Below are 18,689 nucleotides of genomic sequence, written 5' to 3'. Positions count from 1 at the left end.
AGCCGGTGTTCGTCCACAGAACCATCTGAGTGAGTCAGAGCATCACAGAGGGTTAGTCTGGGCTCCGGCGGGACAGGGGCCTGGTCTGTCCCATCTCTGCAGGCACAGGGCCAGGCACACCAGAACTATTGCTAAACAAACAGATAATAAACTGGAATAATTACAACCACCAATCTGATAACCTTGAAATTCAAATTTTTAAATTTAACAAATACTTCGGGAACGCCTCTCTTGCTTCAAGCACCACGCTGAGGGCAGGGCATAAGGAGTGCATTCTTAGTCCATTCGGGCTGCTCGAACAAAATACCATGACTGGTGGCTTAGACACAACAGAGATGCATTGCTCACGGTGCAGGCGGCCGGCAGTCTCGGATCGGGGTGCCAGCCTGGTCAGGTGAGGGCCCTCTTCCAGGTGGCAGATTTCTTGTTGTATCCTCACGTGGCGGAAGGGGGCGAGGGAGCTTTGTGGGGTCTCTTTTATAAGAGCACTAATCTCATTCATGAGGGCTCCACCCTCATGACATAATCCCCTCCCAAAGGCCCTACATCCTAACACCAACACTTTGGGCCTCAGGATTCCAACATGTGAACATGGAGGGACAAACATTTACACCATAGTACTGGAACTATTTCCTTTCTTTAAAGGGAGCCTAAAGTAGCAGCCTGACATGTAACCCAACCAGAAGCCAAGGTGCTCCAGCGGAAAGCGAGAGTGGAGAGCAGTGTGTCCCAAGGGCATTCCCATTGAACTTTTAGGGTTCTGCAGACTAGAATTTGGAAACCCCTGGTCTCACCTGAGCCCCTCTTTCACAAATGAGGAAACCAAGGACAGATAAGATTCAACTACTGGGTCTTCACTGACAATCCCAGGACCTGGAGCCAAGGTGTGCCTTCTAGAGAGGGAGTCTGAGAAGCCAGTGGCTGGAGTTGGTGCTCAGACCTAGTGGGGCCCTGGGAACCAGTCCTTCTCTGCTGACAGAGCAGGGATTAGAGGTTGGGCTCAAATTAGTAACTAGAGGAAAAGGTACTGGTGACACAAGTTTCTTATTCATAGTCCTGTTGTCTAAAAATATCAGTGAGAGAACACCCTGGTCAGGAACAACCAACACCCGGACAGTGCCGGCACTGATGGCAGCCAGACCGGGCCAAGGAAAACACCTGGGCTTTGGAGTCAGAGACACCTGGGTAAAGGCCGCTGTGTCACTTACAAGGTATCAAACAACTCTCAAAACCTCAATCTGCTTGTCTCTTAGATGAGGGTACGATTCACCTACCCCTCGTGACTAAATGGAACAGAGTTCGTAGAATTCGTCAATGATAGGTCCCTTGTTTTCCTGGCCCAATCTCCCCGGAGTCCAATTCCACATGATTCCGAGAGCAGAGCACCACTGAAGGTGACAACCCATCTGGTCATGAGCTCCTCAAGAGCAGGGCTGTACCCCCCAATCCCCAAATCCTGCCACCTAAATACTGAAGCTGACAGGAGTGGGCCTGGCTGAGCGCGTTGCCTGTCTCACCTTCAAGGAAGGCAGCGCTCTCCTGGATGTAGGCCCCCAGCTGCTCAAAAATGCCATTGATCTTCTTCTTGGCGGTGACAAAGTGCTTGAGCGGGGAAGCATTCACTTCAGCCATGTGTCTCTTATCCTTCTTGACTGTGATGATGGAGTTGCATCGAGAGAAGAGCAGGGACATTGCGCTGCAAGAGAAAGAAGACACGTGAGCGAACCCAGGGACACCCAGCTCAGGACGTTCTGCTGGGGTGTAGCGGGGTGCAGCAGGGGGACGGGCACCAGCTCGAGGGTCCATCCGGAACATGGGCCCTCCAGGACTAGATCAGGGACAGCAAGATCAGAACCAGCACCTCAAGAGTAGGAAGGGACCACTTGGGCCAGTCTCCATGTCACACAGTGTGGGCACCCAGGGCCCTGAGCTCAGGCCTAGCGCTGGCTGTTCCCTGCCTGGTGAACAGGGACAGGCCTGCCCTCCCCATCTCAGAGGGGGACAGAGGGGAACCACAAGGTAACACACAGAGAAGCCCTCCTCCTGGCCTTATGCAGAAAAGAGTGACAGAAATCTCACTTATTTCCTATACATCACCCTCCTGAGAAAAAGCACTGGATATTGAAAGCAGTGAAAGCATAGTGACCCTCGAGGTCAGGCACTCCCACCACCCCGCCCTGGCTCCTCTGCCGCCCAGTCCCGATGGCCCTAATTCCTAACAGGTTTTTGCTTTTTGTTTTTATTTTTGGTTGCTGGGGAGGGGTGGAGGAGTGGACGGCAAGGAAGGGTGATCTTCAGATGAGAGAGGTCTACTTCTACAATTTACTTAAAAACGTTTACTGTTCTCTTTCATTATAAATGTGTACACTGTAGAAAATGTGGAAACTACAGGAAAAAAAAATCCACAACCCCACCATTCTGTGACAGGCACTATTAACATTTGCTTATCATCACGGTCTGTTTTTGTGTGGGTAGCTCTCCTGCTCTTATTCAACCACACGCACATCTTTGCAGGCTCTTTTTCTTCACGTGGCAATAACATGCGAGGGGCCATGAGGCTTAACTCCAAAGCCCTAGAGATCTTTGCTCAAAGTCAAAAGAGGGAGACAGACCAGAGAAGGCGGTCCCCAGATGTGGCTGGGCATCCCTGGATCGTTCCTCAGAGTTCCCAGCTCGCACAGTGCCATTTCTTCAGCAGAGCCCTCAGACGCTGGGACGTCACAGGGAAAAGGCCTTTCTGAGGATGAGGGGAGTGTGCACAGCTGTGTGTGCCCGGTTCTGCCCTCCTCTACACTCAGCAATTTCTTGTCGGCTCCTCCCCCCCCAGCCACCCTAATCACACCGCTCTCCACCAGACCCGGCACTCACTCTAGCTGGGAAATGACAGCGCGCTGCCCACGAGTGAACATACACGAGAAACTGCCAAAGTGTGTTGAACCAGTTCCTGAGAAGCAGAAAGAACATCTGGAACAAATGCATAATAACTGAAAGGTGGCCCTTAGGAACTAACCATCCCAAAGGGTGGGCAGAAAGAGAGACCCACAGGGAAATGGGGACCCACAGGTTTTGCCTAAACCTACCAATTATTTTGCGCTGTTCATGATTTCTGGGGAGATGAGAGAGGAAAGTGAGTGTGTGTCCTTCCTCCCCAGGAATATGCCACAGCTGGGAGATTTTCTAAGCATGGAGCCCACGTGTCAAGGGCTGAAATAAGAAAGACAGCAGAGCTCTGAGAAGGGGAACTAGGAAGAAAATACCACTGGCTCCTCCAAAGCAGAAAAGGAGAGTACATTGAAATCAGGCTTACTGTGGCCCAGCAGGAAAGACTCTTAGAGAAACAGGGGATGTGTGTAAGCAGAAGAGGAAAGTCACCGAAAGGAGAACTGGGTCTGGGATGGCATGATGTAGCTAGCATTATAGATAGATTCTGGAATCAGACAGAGCTGGGTTCAAATCGTGACTGTACTATTTCTCGGCTGTTTAAACCTCAGATGCTTGGATTCGTCACATGTACAAGCATGATATCACGTAGACCGTGAGAAGATTAAAGATGACATGGCACGAACTCTAAGGTAGTTTTACATGTTATAAAACAACAAGAGTAATAAACTCCACCAGCAAGATCACAAGACTTCCCCCTGGAATAGCCAGCCTTCAGGGGAGGGCAGAGGCAACTCCACCACCAGCACGCTCACAGCTGCCCGACGGCTGCCATGGGGATCGAGGACACAGGTCAGCTCAGGGGTGAGGCTCAGCAATGCCCTGCCCCAGAAGTGACTTGCTTGCAGGCAGCAAGTTCTCAGAGATCAGCTGGGCTTTTAGAAGCAAGTGCTTTCAAATTCTGGTCATTGTTTGCAAGTCCAAAGGGTATGACACCAAAGGCGTTAGTGTTCGGTAAATGCAAGATTTAAAAGCATACACACTAGTTAAAGCTTAGTGCTTCAAGGTCGCCTGGTCTGCTCAGAGTGCAGCCCATCCAGGCGCTGTCCTGCTCTCACACTCCCCAGCCTGCGGCTGCACGTCCCGAACCACCAACCCCTCCAAACTGCTTTCTCTGCCTCTGTTCGTGCCTGAGCTGAGAGTCCATGTTGGTGTTACACATGTTGCTTTCAGCCTGGAATTGTCTTTCCTTATTCTCCCGTTTGGCCTACTCCTCCTGTCCTTCTAGACCCAACTCTAGTGTCACCCCCTCCATGAAGCCTTCCTTGACATCTCTGTGGAGGCCATGCAACCTTACCAGACTTTTGGCTTTTTTTTTTTTTTTGTCATACTTTCTCCCTGTCTAATCTGTGAGCTTCTAGAAAGCCAGTCTCTAATACAGAGCAGTGACCTATTTCCATTTCTACTTTCCTCCTCTACAACTGTAAGAGACATGGTTTGAGATAGCGAATGCCCCTAAAGGGGATTACCTTCCTACCCTTCCAATCCTGGAATACATATATTTACTTTTTTCTTAAAAAGCAGCCTTTGGCTAAGCATCTGTTTCTTAGTATTTGGAGTTCAGTGAGTCAAGAGAGTTAAACAAATCTTTCAGACTCCAGAATGTAATGCTTCCAAAGAGCAAGCTGGGCATACACACGTGCACAAAGGGACCACAGTTGCAAATACACACACACAAGCCAAGATAGGGCCCCAGCTATCTTGGGGTTCCACCTGCTGGCTTCCTATGCTTCTAGAGCTGGGGGAAACAGCTGGTTCCTGCTCCTCCTCTGGAAAGCCCCGACAGCCCCTACTTCACCGCAGGGCTCACGGCAGGCATGCAGAGCCAGTCCCCCAAGCACAGCTGGGCCAGAGTTGAGCTCCGGTATCAGCTATACACTAAGTGGCACGCTTCAGGCTGTTGGGACCGCCTCAAAGTGCTCTTGAGGTCATGGTTTCAGAGAGTTTACGGCAGCATTTCCCAACGCGTGGCCCACAGAACTGCAGTGGACAAAAATGATTCCATAGCAGAATCAATTGGTAAAACACTATATGCTACAGTCCCCCTCCACTGGAGTACACGAGCACAGCAAAGACTCTGGGAAGGAAGGCCTGTTTAACTGTATTTAACGCAGCATTTCACAAACTTATCTGAAGAAACCCTTCTTCTGCGTCACAGTTTTTAAAACCCTGACGGTCAGACTTTGGGAAAAGCCTCATTCATCCCAGTAGTCCCCCACTCCCACCCCAAACAAGTGCTGGGGGCACAATATTAACAGGTATTAACCTAAGACCAGAACCAAACCCAATTCTAAACTGAACCCACCAGGGACTTTCCTGGCGGTCCAGTGGTTAAGACTCCATGCTCCCAACGCAGGGGGCATGGGTTCAATCCCTGGTCCAGGGAACTAAGATCCCGCATAATGCAGCCAAAAAAAAAAAAAAATTAAACAGCTATTAGCACTCCCAGGTACTGAAAAGCTCTGCCTCAACCTAGGCTATTAGTTAAGGAGGATTAAGCGCCTTGGGTATAGGGACAGCAACAGCAAAAGTCACCACAAGGTGTGTCTGGATCCCAGGCACAGCCCCTGAATCCACACCACCGCTTCACCCAGTTTCATGCACAGCAACTCCTAGCAGGGAAAATAAAATGGATCCACGGACTGTCTGCTGGCACAACTGGAACAGAGGAAAAGCTGAGACACTGAAACAAAAGAGTATGCAGGGTGGGCTTCCCTGGTGGCGCAGTGGTTGAGAGTCTGCCTGCCAATGCAGGGGACACGGGTTCGAGCCCTGGTCTGGGAAGATCCCACATGCCACGGACCAACTAGGCCCGTGAGCCACAACTACTGAGCCTGCGCGTCTGGAGCCTGTGCTCCGCAACAAGAGAGGCCGCGATAGTGAGAGGCCCGCGCACCGCGATGAAGAGTGGCCCCCGCTTGCCGCAGCTAGAGAAAGCCCTCGCACAGAAACGAAGACCCAACACAGCCATAAATAAATAAATAAATTTAAAAGTAAAATCACAGGTTTAAAAAATGGCAACTGTTAAAAAAAAAAAAAAAAAAGAGTATGCAGGGTAAAGGGGCAGAGTAGACTCTTAGAAGAGCCGTGATCAGGAGCCAACGAACCAACTTCTGCTGGGCAGAGAGGGGGAGGGGGGAGCCAGCACAGCAGAGAACAAACGAGGGAGATAGAGACTCATTCTTCAGGGAGCCCAGAGATCCCAGCCACTTTCTGAACAGTCAATCTCTAAACGGGCTCTCTCGGCAACCAGTGAAATCCTCCATGGAAGGTGAAAGGAACTACAGTTCTTTCCAACACGGGCTGGAGCGCTCCAGCTCTGCGCAGAGATGACCCCATCCGGGAGACCTGCTGCTGGGTGGCCAGCAGAGTACACCCCTTTCCACTCCACCCGGATCCAGGGAGCCAGACGTCACAGCCACCCCACTTACTTTATGGATGGTGAGAGACCTTCACAGGGTGGCCATCATGGACATGGCTGGAGTCAAAAAGACGAAAAGATTCTGAGTTCTCCTCTGTCCTGTCTCAGGTTGAGGTTGGCTACTGACTGTGTTGACTCCACCAATTCTGAGTTATTGGAAAGGAAAAGGGACATGTCAACAGGGCAGGAAAAAAAAAAAAAAGATGCCAAAGAAGTCTGATCAGGTTTAAAAGCCAAACAAACTCATCCCCGAGGGAAGCTTACTCACTGAGGTATTGGAGTGGCATGTGAGGAAGTGCCCTGGGGAAAAACACAACACACAGGTGTGAGGCCAAGCCCGGGTGTGCACAAACACGTGTTCAGACATGTGCTGGTGAGAAGCAGGGACCCTGGTAAAGGCACATCCAGAGGGGTGAGAGGAGGGGGCAGAACCAGGTCAAGGACTGGGCTTGAGGACTGTGGCACGGAGGATTAGAGACGGGAAGGTGGAGTTGAGAGAGAGAAGTGGAACTTACTGAAAGCCTCTATCTGCCAGATGCTGTAAAATATCTTACTTAATTCTCAATTCCATGGTGCAAAGAGAGGCTTGGAATACTTAAGAGATTAATGGACTGCTAGTTAAGTGGCCAAGCTGGGAACTGAGATAGCACCTCCCGTTCACTGTAAAGCTCACTTATTTTCAATTACGGGAAGCTGCCTTACCCGACCCTTGGGGATGGGAAGGGTGACAGTCAGAGCCCTTTCTGGGAGGAGAGAAAGAGAGTAAATAGAGAAATTAAAGAAACAGGGCAATCAAGGCTTACAACAGACGGGAATGGGCAGTTTTGGCTTCAAGCATCCAAGCAGCTAATTATTCGACATTTTCTGTCTGCCCTCTGTGTGTGTGTGCTAGGCGCTAGAGTTAGAGATGGATAAAAAACAGTCCCTGCCCTCAAGGGGGCTTACCGTCCATTGAGAAACCAAACAAGAGACAACTGTGCGAGAGCAAGAAATGCCCAAATTTGGGGAAGTCAGAGCAGGGCGCCTACGGTGATGAATGTAGGCACCTATCATGTGCTGAATAAGTGCTGGCAAATACAGAGAACTGGATGAGAAATGGGGAAAGGGCAGGGGTGGGATGTGGTGGTGAAGGGTGAGAAAGCGGGGGTGACAAGAAGCCTCAGGAGACCCCATTCCCGAGTCCCGCGTCCCGCCCCCTCCTGTCAGGGCCGCTGAGGGCCCGGCGGCGAGGCCGGAGCGTGGGGACGCCCGCCGGCCCGGATCCTGAGTCCCCGGGAACCCGGCGTCCCACAGGCCCACGCCGGGGTACTCAGGACTCGCCGTGCTGCCCCGGGCCGGGCCCCACCACCCGACGCGCTCGCCCTCTCACCTTCACCTTCCCGGCCTCCCGGCGGCCATCATAACCCCGACGTCACCAACACGCTCCCCCCGGGGACAGGCGGGAGGAGGAGGCAGGACGCGCGCGTCACCAGCCGCCGCAGGTTCGCCGTTCTGGTCCCAGTGAGTCGGTGGACTCCGAGCTCAGCAGGTTCCACCCTACTAACCCTTATGTGTCAGGGATCAGCTGTCTCAGCGCCTGGAGAGGCGCCTCAGCGATCTTATTCACAGCCCAGGCGTCCCAGGCCGATGACGTAAATTTCGGGACTCCCGCTGCATCATGGGGGCTGTAGTTCCGCCAGGCGCCCGAAAGGGCTGGGGTGGGCGGGGCCACGAGCTGTCAAGGGGAAAAGAAACCAAGGGCGTACGTAGATTAGCGGTTCCCGCTCTTTCGTTTGTTGCCCCAGAGCCTGACCCCAAGGACCCTGTCTGCTCTGGAATCCAAGCTTGCGTTTGGTAATTTTAAACAAGAGCTCTCAACAGGAAGACAGGAAGCAAGCCTGGGCCTGCCGCCCTTCAATTGACTTTGAGGAAGTAAGAACAGCAACAGTCCCTGAGTAGGCTACCTAACATACGTCGTTTTGACCTTCACAGCGGTCCCAGTTGGCTCAGAGGGGAGATTTTACCCCAGCTCACATATGGCAGCTTACTAGGCCTCATTATGTGCCAGGCACTGGGACACGGCAGTAAACAGGCTCCCGATGGCCTCAACAGCAGCAGGGAAGGCTCCAAGCCTGCGCTCTCAGGTATGGTACCCCCAGCCGTGTGTGCTACGAGCTCCTGAAATGTGGCCAGTGCAAACTGAGATGTGTAAGACTTGGTAAGAAAAGGAATGTAAACAATCTCATTGATATTTTTGTATTGTAAAATGATAGTATTTTGGATAAATTGTGTTAAATAAAATATATTACTAAAATGAAGTTCACCTGTCCATTTTACTGTTTAAAATGTGGCTACTAAAAAATCTAAAATTACATAAATGGCTCGCTGTGATATGGTGGTTTATAATAAGAACTATATATTTGGTCTTTGTCCGCTGTGCCTGGCACAGAGCTCCTAAAGCCCTGGTAATTACCTATATAAGAGCCGTAGCGGCATCTTTTGTCATAATATTTAGTTTTGTCCTCAGTTTCTGAAACAGCTTCAGAGCTATTCAAATAAAGGTGAAATGAGTGTCTTTTTGTTATTCACACCTTTCAACCACACCTGAGTTTATGTTAATGAGACAACTTTTGGGAAACTCCTAAAGATGGGGGCTGGTTGCCAGGGGAACCCAACCACGTGATTAGAGGGTTGAAACTTTCAGCCTCACCACCCCTCTCAACCTCCTGAGAGAGGAGTTGGAGATTGACTTGATCACTAATGGCCAATGATTTAATCAACCATGCCTATATTCTCCGTGAAAGAAATGTTCTTGTCCCATGGCAGAAAGAATTCAGAGATGAGACAGGGAGGTCAAGAAAGTAAATTGAGTATTTATTTAAGCAAAAGTACGCTCTCAAAGGAAGAGCGGGCAGACAGGTGAGTAGCTGCCCCGAGTTTTCTTGGCAAGCCGGTCATGTGGGGTGTACAAATGAAGGGGCGGAATATTCATTGCAGAAGGAAGGCTTGGGGGTCGTGTTCCCTGATTTTCATTCCAGCTCCACCTTCCCAAGGGGAGGAGGGATTTTTTTTTTTTGGGGGGGAGGAGGGATTTTTGTCCTTATTTACCCTTGATTGGAAGTGTCATGGAGCCACTGTATGATGGGTATTTCTCATCTGCAAGGCTAATTTTTATTGTAATGAGAGCATAATGAGCAAAAGGTTACGTCTGGACACCGGAGATTCCCACCTTTCTTTGTCTGCCACCCCAGGATATGTGGTTTCCTGTCAGTCTGGAGGTTCCTGCTTTTCTCTGTCTGCCTGTGGACCCCAAGATGCATGGTTTCCTGCCATCTGGCCTGTGCTCCCCTTTCTCTGCTCACATCTAGCTACCTGCCTGGTTTTTTGGTGTATTTAAAAAAAATAATTAATTAATTGATTAATTTTATTTTTGGCTGCGTTGGGTCTTCGTTGCTGCGTGTGGGCTTTCGCTAGTTGCAGCGAGCAGGATCTACTCTTCGTTGCGGTGCATGGGCTTCTCATTGCGGTGGCTTCTCTTGTTGTGGAGCACGGGCTGTAGGTGCATGGGCTTCAGTAGCTGTGGCATGTGGGCTCTAGAGCACAGGCTCAGTAGTTGTGGCTCACGGGCTCAGTTGCTCCGTGGCATGTGGGATCTTCCCGGACCAGGGCTCAAGCCCATGTCCCCTGCATTGGCAGGCAAATTCTTAACCACTGCGCCCCCAGGGAAGCCCTACCTGTCTGTTTTAACACCTATGTAATGAAGTCCTCATAAAAAGCCCTGAACTATGGTCCAGAGAGCTTCCAGGCTGGTAAACAAGTGGAGGTGCTGGGAGGGTGGCGTGCCCAGAAAGAGCATGGAGGGCTTCCCTGGTGGCGCAGTGGTTAAGAATCTGCCTGCCAATGCAAGCGACATAGGTTTGAGCCCTGGTCCGGGAAGATCCCACATGCCGCGGAGCAGCTAAGCCTGTGCGCCACAACTACTGAGCCTGTGCTCTAGAGCCCACGAGCCACAACTACTGAGCCCATGTGCCACAACTACTGAAGCCTGTGCGCCTAGAGCCCGTGCTCCGCAACAAGAGAAGCCACTGCAGTGAGAAGCCTGAGCACCGCAACGAAGAGTAGCCCCTGCTCACCGCAACTAGAGAAAGCGGTGCACAGCAACAAAGACCCAATGCAGCCAAAAATAAATAAATAAATAAGTTTATAAAAAAAGAAAAGAAAAAGCATGGAAACTCCTCACTCCTTCCCACATGCCTTGTCCTATGCATCTCTTCCATCTAGCTGTTCCTAAGTGGTATCCCTTTATAATAAACTGGTAATCTAGTAAGTAACTGTTTCCTGAGTTCTGTGAGCCCCTCTAGTAAATTAATCAAACTTCAGGAGGGGCTCATGGGACCCTCCAATTTATAAACGATTCATCAGAAGCACAGGTGACAACCTGGACTTGCAATTGGCATTTGAAGTGGGGACGGTCTTCTGGGACTGAGCCCTTAACCTATGGGATCTGATGCTATCCCCAAGACAGCCTTTCTGTTTTCACTCAGAATTGGAGGACTGCTTGGTGTGGGAAAAACCCAGACACATTTGGTGACCAGAAGTGTCATTAAGTGGAGTATTGTGTGGAGTATAAGGAAAAACAATAGAGTTTTTCCTCTACACTCGGATTTGTGGTTCACATTATACAGTTGTACCTCGGTATCCACAGGGGATTGGTTCCAGGACCCTCCCGGGACACCAAAATCCTCCAGTGCTCAGGTCCCTTACATAAAATGGTGTAGAACAGCCCCACCACATGCAAATACATATTTGGATAAGGAAGGCCAACTTTATTCCTACTGGACTGCACTGCTTTATAACCATGGTAGAATCTTGCCTATGGACACCTCAAGAGGCAAATCGTTAGCCTCTGGACCAACCAGCTTATCAGTTCCCAGTGAGGTTGGTCAGAGGTAGCTGTCCCGCTCTTTCTGTGCTAAGTGAGCTAGAAGCCTCCCATCCTAAGAGTCAGACCCCAGACTTTGTGAGGCCACACTCAGACCCTGCCTCAGGGTGTGGCCAGGCCTCTGGATGTGGCACACATGGGGGCCTGTACTTGCCGCCTTGTAGAGCAGCTGTTTTCCTCCCCCAAGCTCCCTGGCCTCCCTAAGGGGACTGTCAATACTCCAAGGGCACGAAGTGAATTCCATTTCCCTTCCTTGGCAGAATCTTGCCCAAGTCAGGAGGAGGCCTGGAGGATCTCCCCCTTAAACATCTGTCCTGTCCATTCCCTCCTGCGAGCTCTGGCCTAGGCGCTGGTCACTTGCCTGGGCTGCTGCAGGAGCCTTGGAATCCATCCCCAGCCTCTAGTATGACCGTCCACCCAGCACCCTGCTTTCTCTCTGAAGCATTGCCTCAAGCTGTGAGGCCTCCAGTGACAAGGCTCCCCTAGCTTGGCTGGTGGTGTGATTGTGGGGCTGCAGGGCAGGGGTGGGGTGCATTTGCAGGACATCTTTTCCACATTACCTATTTCTATTTTGATGAACTTTTCCATGGTGGACATGAATTGCATTTGTAATCAGAAAAAGGTTAACAATGAAAAACAACCCTAAGACACACACACACACACACACACACACACACACGTATAGCACAGACCCTCTCAGAAAGGACACCCAAGAAACAGATAAGGCATGGTCACTTCTGAGGAGAACTGGGAAGCCGGGGGTGAGAGATGGGAAAGAGATTAAGATTTGCACTGTTTGAATTCACCATGGGTTTTTTAAACACAGAAACTTATCTTTAGAGGGAAGGGATAAATTAGGGATTTGGGATTGACACATACACAACTACTGTAAATAAAATAGATAAGCAACAAAGACCTAATGTATAGCACAGGGAACTATATTCAATATCTTGTAGTAACCTATAATGGAAAAGAATATACACATAACTGAATCACTTTGCTGTATACCTGAAACATTGTAAATCAATTATTCTTCAATTTAAAAAAAATTTTTTTAAAAACTTATCTTTAGTATATATATGCAAAACCCCTGAATGACTCCAATTAAATAAAGTCCAAGTCTCCTTAGCCGGGGAAAATGGGTTTTGCAATCTGACCCCCTCCACCCCACCCACACGAGCCAACCTGCTTCTCAGACCCCACCTGTGCCTTCCCAGCTCTAGCCCTTGACCTAAAGAGTGTCTCTGCCTATTGGATACCTCCTGCCCCTCCAAGGCCCAGCTTAAATGGCATCTGCTAGCAGGCTTCTCAGCCTCAGCACTACTGATATTTGGGGCTGGGTAATTCTTTGTTGGGGGGCAGGGATGCCTTGCAGGATGTTTAGGAGCGTCCCCGGCCTCTACTCACTAGTGCCAGCAGCATTCCACCCCCCTTCCCAGGGTGTGACAACCCCAAATCCCTTCAGACATTGCCAAATGCCCTTGGGGGCAAAATCACCTCAGGTGAGAAGCATTGTTACACATGCTGCTGGTCCCTCCTGCTCCCCACAGCAGTTCTTACAACCACTGTGGCATTTATCACACCGGGTCCACAGTGAACTGCATTTGGTTTTTTGTCCTCACCACTGATTACAGGATGCCTGGTGGTGCGGGGGTGGGGGGGGGCAGGCAGGGACCAGATTTCTGCTGAAATCATATTCAAATCCCTGTCCTTACCACTTGTGTGACTTTAGGCCAATCACTTGGCCTCTCCAAGCCTACATTTCCTCATCTATAAAAAGGTGATGCTAGCCCCTACCCCAGAGGACTGCGTGCTGAGCCGGCCTGACATGCACGATGCCCAGCCCAGAGCAGGGACGGATAGAGGTTACTGCTTATTATTAATAAATGCCCTGAAGTGTTATTGGTGCTACAGATCTGCCCAGGGTATGGTGGGGCAGAAGTTCACTGTTCCCTGACATTCATGTTTGCAAGAAGGGTGGTCAGCGAAGGCTTCAGAGGAGGGTGACACCAGATTCAGATCTTAAGAGATGACACAGTATGCCCCAGGTAGCAGTGCCTGGCTTATACGGAGGGTTTATGGAATATACAAATGACATGGAGATCACATGTGACTGGGTGTGGGAAACACAAGTCACCCAATCTGCCTGACCCAGTCTGCCAAGTCACCCACGGCCGGCCTTCCTTGCCAATCGTGAGCTGTTAAAGCTTCTCCCTGCAGACACCCGCCCTGACAATGTATACACCTGCCCACCCCAGCATCTCCCACTCAGTGGTTTGAATGACCTTTAGTAGAAACTCTCCTGTTTCTGACTGTCTGTCCCTCTCTCTGGAGGCATTCAAGACAGGGTGACACAGTGCAGTGTGTGGACACAGCACTCCCTGCTCTGCGCCCCCAGCAAGGGTCAAGTAGAGGATGGAGCTGTGGCATCCGTGCATTTCCTGTCTCCCAGGAGGTTTTCTGAGTCACCGTCTCCAAGGGACAGAGTTTTGCTCTCATGATAGGAGCCAGGGAGGGTGGGGCTTCAGCAGTCCCACGGTCAGGGTGGGGACTTGAGTCCGATCCAGGTCTCGGTGTCAACCCTGAAGCTTGGAGCAGAATTCCCCGGGGCTGCAGCTCTGCTGGGGAGAAGCTCTGGGGCGTGGCTTCTCACCCCGAGAGTCTCTCTGGGCAGCTGGGTCAGCCCCTCTTCTGCTCAAGTGTTGCCGGAAGAGGTTTTTCAGGAAGAGGAATGGGAAAGGACGAGTTGCTACAAAGCAGTGAAAGTGAACAGTTTCCCCCGGGGCTGTGTCCGGAGCACCAGGAAAGTCCCAGCCAAGGAGGTGTGCTCTGCCTCTAGCCTGTGGCCCAGTCTCTCTGATGGCGGCTCCAAGAGCAATGAGAGGTCAAGAGCCTGGAGGCTGGATCTGGTTCCCTGGGACCCCGAGGTCCCAGAGGCTGCTGGGCAGTGGTTGTTGACAAAGAGGAAAAGGTCTGTGGTGGCCGGGCCGGGCCAATTAGGGATCGACGAAGGAGACTGCGATGTAGCGGGTGCCTTTGGTGGTGGGGAGCCCCTCGTGGTAGTGCGTGAGTCGCCCGGGGTGCATGAGAGTCCAGCCCTTCCGTGGGGCTCGGACGGAGCAGTTGTAGCGCAGGAACCGACAGCCCCCGCCCTGGGAGACAGGAGGTGTCAGTTCCCCAACAGGAAGCACCAGTTCCCCAATGGGACGCTGGGCCCTTCCCCTACTACCCCCGTTCTCCCATCTGAGCCATCACAGCCAAGGGGCTCTCAGCACAGCCTGCCTGGGGATGCCTTGCAGAGCGACGGCCATGAGCTGCCTAAGGAAGACACTCAGCAAAGACCAAGGGACCAAGAGCATTGGCCTTGCAGGTAGGCAGCACTGGGCAGTGCCAACTAACTCTGTGACCAACCTGAACCTCAGTTTCCCCTTCTGGAAAATGGGCATTAAACTGTACAGGGTGGTAAGAATTAAATGAGATGATACAAGTAAGAGCTTAGGGCTCAGTTTCTCAACCTCAGCACTACAGACATTTGGGGCCAGATAATTCCCCCCCACTTTTTTTTTTTAATTGGGATAAATACATATAACGTAAACTTTCCCATCGTAATCATTTTTAAGTGTACAGTGGTATTAAGTACATTCACACTGCTGTACAGCTATCACCACCATGGACCAGATAATTCTTTCTTACGGGGGGTGTCCTGGGCATTCCTGGCCTCTACCCACTAGATGCCAGTAGCACCCCCATAGTTGTGACAACTTCAGATATTACCAATGTCCCCCCCCCAGGGAGAGGGGCAACATCACCCTCTATGAGAACCTTGATACATTGTAAACTCTCAAAAAAAATGATAGGTGTTTTTATGGGTGTCCTTCACAGTGCCTGCTCAGGACTGAGTCCCAAAAAGCTCTTAGAAAATAGTAGCTTAAGGAGTAAATGAATGAATGAATGGCTGGCTCCCTGGCTGATCACAGCCAGAGGCCTTCCCTGGGGCCCTGAGGCCCTCAACTGCTCCTTCCAAACCCTCATGTCTTCCTGGTTTCCCCAGCCCTCCCCTCTGGCCTCTAGCTTGTGCCCCGCACCTGCACTAACTCTGTCCTGTCATTCCCAAAGCTGCGTCTTACTTTCAAGAGTGATGGGGGCTTCCCTGGTGGCGCAGTGGTTGAGAATCTGCCTGCCAATGCAGGGGACACGGGTTCGAGCCCTGGTCTGGGAAGATCCCACATGCCACGGAGCAGCTGGGCCTGTGAGCCACAATTACTGAGCCTGCGCGTCTGGAGCCTGTGCTCCGCAACAAGAGAGGCCGCGATAGTGAGAGGCCCGCGCACCGCGATGAAGAGTGGCCCCCGCTTGCCGCAACTGGAGAAAGCCCTCGCACAGAAACGAAGACCCAACACAGCCAGAAATAAACAAATAAAATTAAAAAAAAAAAAAAAAAGAGTGATGAAAACCCTAAGCTTTTGACTACTAATAGCTATCATTCCTTGAGTACTCATTATGGGTCCATGTAAGCAATTACCTGGATGAACTCATTTAATTCTCACGATTCTACGGGGGCCCCCTCTAGGTTTTCCCATCTAAGACGTGAGGAAACTGAGATGCTAAGAAACATGCCTGGTTATATGTTACAGAGAGCTGGTGAGGGGAGAGGCAGGACCCAGGTCCAAGCGGTCTGGTCCCGGTCCTCCTGTGCCGCTGCTCTATTATGTCTAAAGCCTTCTCCCTCCCACCAAATTGTGCTCTGAACCCACCCCTTCCAAGAAGCCGTCCCCATGGACCTGGAACCCTTTCTCTCGGGTTCTCTGGCACCGGCATACCCTGGGCCCCTCTGCCCGACCACCATGTGAGTGCTCCCCAGCCAGCCCTCCCCCCCGGCCTGCCCCCGGCCCGAGGTGGCCGCCGCTCACCTCGTAATCCACCCCAACCCGGTTCAGGGCAATGTTAATGGTGAAGGTGGAGGCGTCATGGTGTGGCATCAGCGAGGGTTGCTCGTCAGGCTTATAGCGGACAACAAAGGCCAGGTCGAACTGGGCCTGCGTCGAGGAAGCGGGACAAGAGAACTGGAGTTAGAGAGAGGCCCCCGAAGGCCGGGAAAGGCAGGGGTGCACAGAAGGGACCCCTCATCCAGTCGCTGGAACGTTGGCCGGGAGGGCAGGTCTGTTTATGCTGTGTTCTCCAGTGCGTGGCACAGAAAAGGTTCTCAGTTAAAATGTGGGGAGGAAGGGAAGGAAAAGAAGGAAAGGGAAAGAAGGGGAGGACATGGAGGAAAGGAGGGAAGAGAGGGAGAAAGAGAGGATGGAGAGGAGAGGAGGGGAGAAAAAGAAGGGAGGAAATGAACTTAATCCTCACGACCAGTTCTGGCTGGTGATTCCTTGAGGGTAAGGCCCAGGCACACTCAAAGCAGGTATTTGGAGAAAACCATTTAAAGAGGAGGTGACTGAGAGAAGGAGTGCAAAAGCCAAAGAGACAGTCAAAAGACACACGAGGCAGGAGCTAAAGGAATGGGCATGCTGGCCAGCTAACTGGGGGCTTGTTTGGTGGGCTAGCATAGGAGTCACTGAGGCAGGATTTAAGTACACAGAGAAAGATGCAAAGGGGTGAGTCAGAGGCTAGAGGCCCAGTGGCCTTCCATTACCCTAGACGCCTCCCAGGGCCCCGCCTCACACCTGATGGGAGAAGACTTCACTCCCGGAGACCAAATATTCTGTCACTTCTCCCCCAAGCCAGGAACACCCTCCCCCCCACAAGCCCCAGCCACTCCACCCCAAGCCCTCATCCTGGCTGCACCCCAGGCATGCCCACCCTGGTGTAGTAGCCCGGGTAGAGTTTCTCCGTCATGGGGGCGATGTACTCCACCAGGAACTTGTGCCACTCCCGCTCAAAGTTGATCTGGTTCATGTGGATGTCTATGGTCGGCACGTTTTCATAGCCACCCTGGATGCGGTTGTCCTGGAAGTGACCAAGGAGAGTGTGGTAAGCTGAACTCTAAGATGGGCCCCCCGCCACCCCGCTGGAATTCCAGCCCCCTGGTGTACAGGCTCTGTCTAATCCCCTCCCTTTGACCTGTGAACCTGACGGGATAAGGTTAGGTTACAGGACAAAAGTGATGGGGTTTAGCAGATGTAATTAATGTAACCAGTCTATTGACTTTGGGTTAATCAAAAAAGGAACTCATCCTGGGTGGGCCCTTCAAGGAGGATCTTGAAGAGGGAGACTCTGTGTCCTGCTGGCCTGGAAGGAGCAAGCTGCCTGAAATTCTACAGCTGCAAAGAAATGAGTTCTGCCACATGAGCTTGTTAAAGGACCCCAAGCCTCAGATGAGACCCCAATCCCGGCTGATACCATGACTGCAGCCTTGTGAGGCCCTGAGCCGGACTCCCGACCCACAGAAATTGGGAGATAATGGGTGTTGTTTTAAGCTGATAAACTTTGTGGTGATTTGTTACACAGCACAGGAAACCAATGCAGAAGGTTAGCTGGGACACTAGCATCTCAGGGCTGGCCCGGTCAGTGCAGCACGAGGGTTCACCAGACCCCACACATGGGCTACGCGAGTTACCGGGTTCTGCAGATGAGCTCTGCCACCAAGCACGTAGATTAGGCAGTAACCAGAACCACTGCTTAGTCAAGCTGCCAGCCCAAAGGTTAGCTGGTCTCTGAGGCACGTAGGCCCAGGGGCTCATGTGCTTTTAAATATGGTTCCTGAACTTTCCAAGACGTATGAATTCCTCCTTCAGGGAATGCACAGCCTGTCACATCCACCACGCCCCTTGCTTCTGCTGTCTGGTGAACTTGGCACTGCTGTCGCTTCCTAATTCTTCTGCGTCCCACACTTGCTCATTCCTCCCCCATCTCCATCCACGCCTGATCTGGGGAAGGAAGCTAAATCATTCTAATCAGAAACCAGGAACTGGAAAACTTGCAATTTAAGCTTAAGGCAGCTCAAAGTCACCCAGCGGCCATGGCAGCTTGAGGACCAACGCCCCATCCCATTTCTCAATCCCTCTACTCCTAAGTGCCCGCAGGCACCCCTGCCAGTGCCCCCATCTCCAAGAGTCCCAGAGAGGTTGGCTGGCTTGCCAGGAAAAGAGCCCAGCGGGCAGGCATGGGGGAGGGGCAGCCTCCCCCAGTGGCAGTCCAGGCATCTGGGACCCCTTGTTATCTTGTTACCCTGTTATCTCCCAGAGACCACCGGCCGTAGTGCTCCATCTCCTCCACCAGCTCATCACAGGCCGTCTCCGTGAAGATGGGGAACCAGTAGACGTCTGGGCAAGGCTGAGGAGGGCGGGGACTCGGTCACAGGGTCCAGAGTGGCCTCACCGCATTCTCCCCCTGCCCCCGTGGCCCTCTGCAGAACCCACCGCAGGCAAGGCCCCTCATGTGATCTATGCCCGGTCCCACACA

The 18,689-nt window shown here is 51.8% G+C and overlaps 2 protein-coding genes across 7 annotated transcripts in view; both read right to left on the bottom strand.

Annotated features, from left to right (window-relative positions):
• The window catches only part of MFN2 (mitofusin 2), a 28,288-nt gene extending 20,314 nt beyond the window's left edge, over positions 1 to 7,974 (bottom strand). For 2 of the 5 annotated variants that reach the window (XM_036853782.1, XM_036853813.1), the window contains exons 1-3: positions 7,731 to 7,974; positions 6,372 to 6,507; positions 1,518 to 1,696 (exon numbers count right to left, since the gene is read on the bottom strand). In XM_036853782.1, the coding sequence (XP_036709677.1) occupies positions 1,518 to 1,692 (175 nt within the window). In that variant the 5' untranslated portion in view covers positions 1,693 to 1,696; positions 6,372 to 6,507; positions 7,731 to 7,974. Of the gene's footprint in view, positions 1 to 1,517; positions 1,697 to 6,371; positions 6,508 to 6,629; positions 6,662 to 6,876; positions 6,980 to 7,730 lie in introns of those variants that run through there. The other 3 variants (XM_036853789.1, XM_036853800.1, XM_036853805.1) reach the window with 3 other exon arrangements.
• A 2,489-nt stretch (positions 7,975 to 10,463) lies between these two features.
• Positions 10,464 to 18,689, bottom strand: part of PLOD1 (procollagen-lysine,2-oxoglutarate 5-dioxygenase 1) — a 29,956-nt gene continuing 21,730 nt past the window's right edge. The window contains exons 16-19 of one of the 2 annotated variants that reach the window (XM_036867373.1): positions 18,456 to 18,560; positions 17,088 to 17,234; positions 16,193 to 16,318; positions 10,464 to 14,434 (exon numbers count right to left, since the gene is read on the bottom strand). In XM_036867373.1, the coding sequence (XP_036723268.1) occupies positions 14,279 to 14,434; positions 16,193 to 16,318; positions 17,088 to 17,234; positions 18,456 to 18,560 (534 nt within the window). In that variant the 3' untranslated portion in view covers positions 10,464 to 14,278. The remainder of the gene's footprint in view (positions 14,435 to 16,192; positions 16,319 to 17,087; positions 17,235 to 18,455; positions 18,561 to 18,689) is intronic. The other variant, XM_036867365.1, reaches the window with a different exon arrangement.

Source organism: Balaenoptera musculus, chromosome 1, assembly GCF_009873245.2.
Source record: "Balaenoptera musculus isolate JJ_BM4_2016_0621 chromosome 1, mBalMus1.pri.v3, whole genome shotgun sequence".
In the NCBI taxonomy this organism is placed as follows: Eukaryota; Metazoa; Chordata; class Mammalia; order Artiodactyla; family Balaenopteridae; genus Balaenoptera; species Balaenoptera musculus.
The sequence above is the reverse complement of the archived record's forward strand: the minus strand, read 5'-3'. Positions and strand labels throughout refer to the sequence as shown.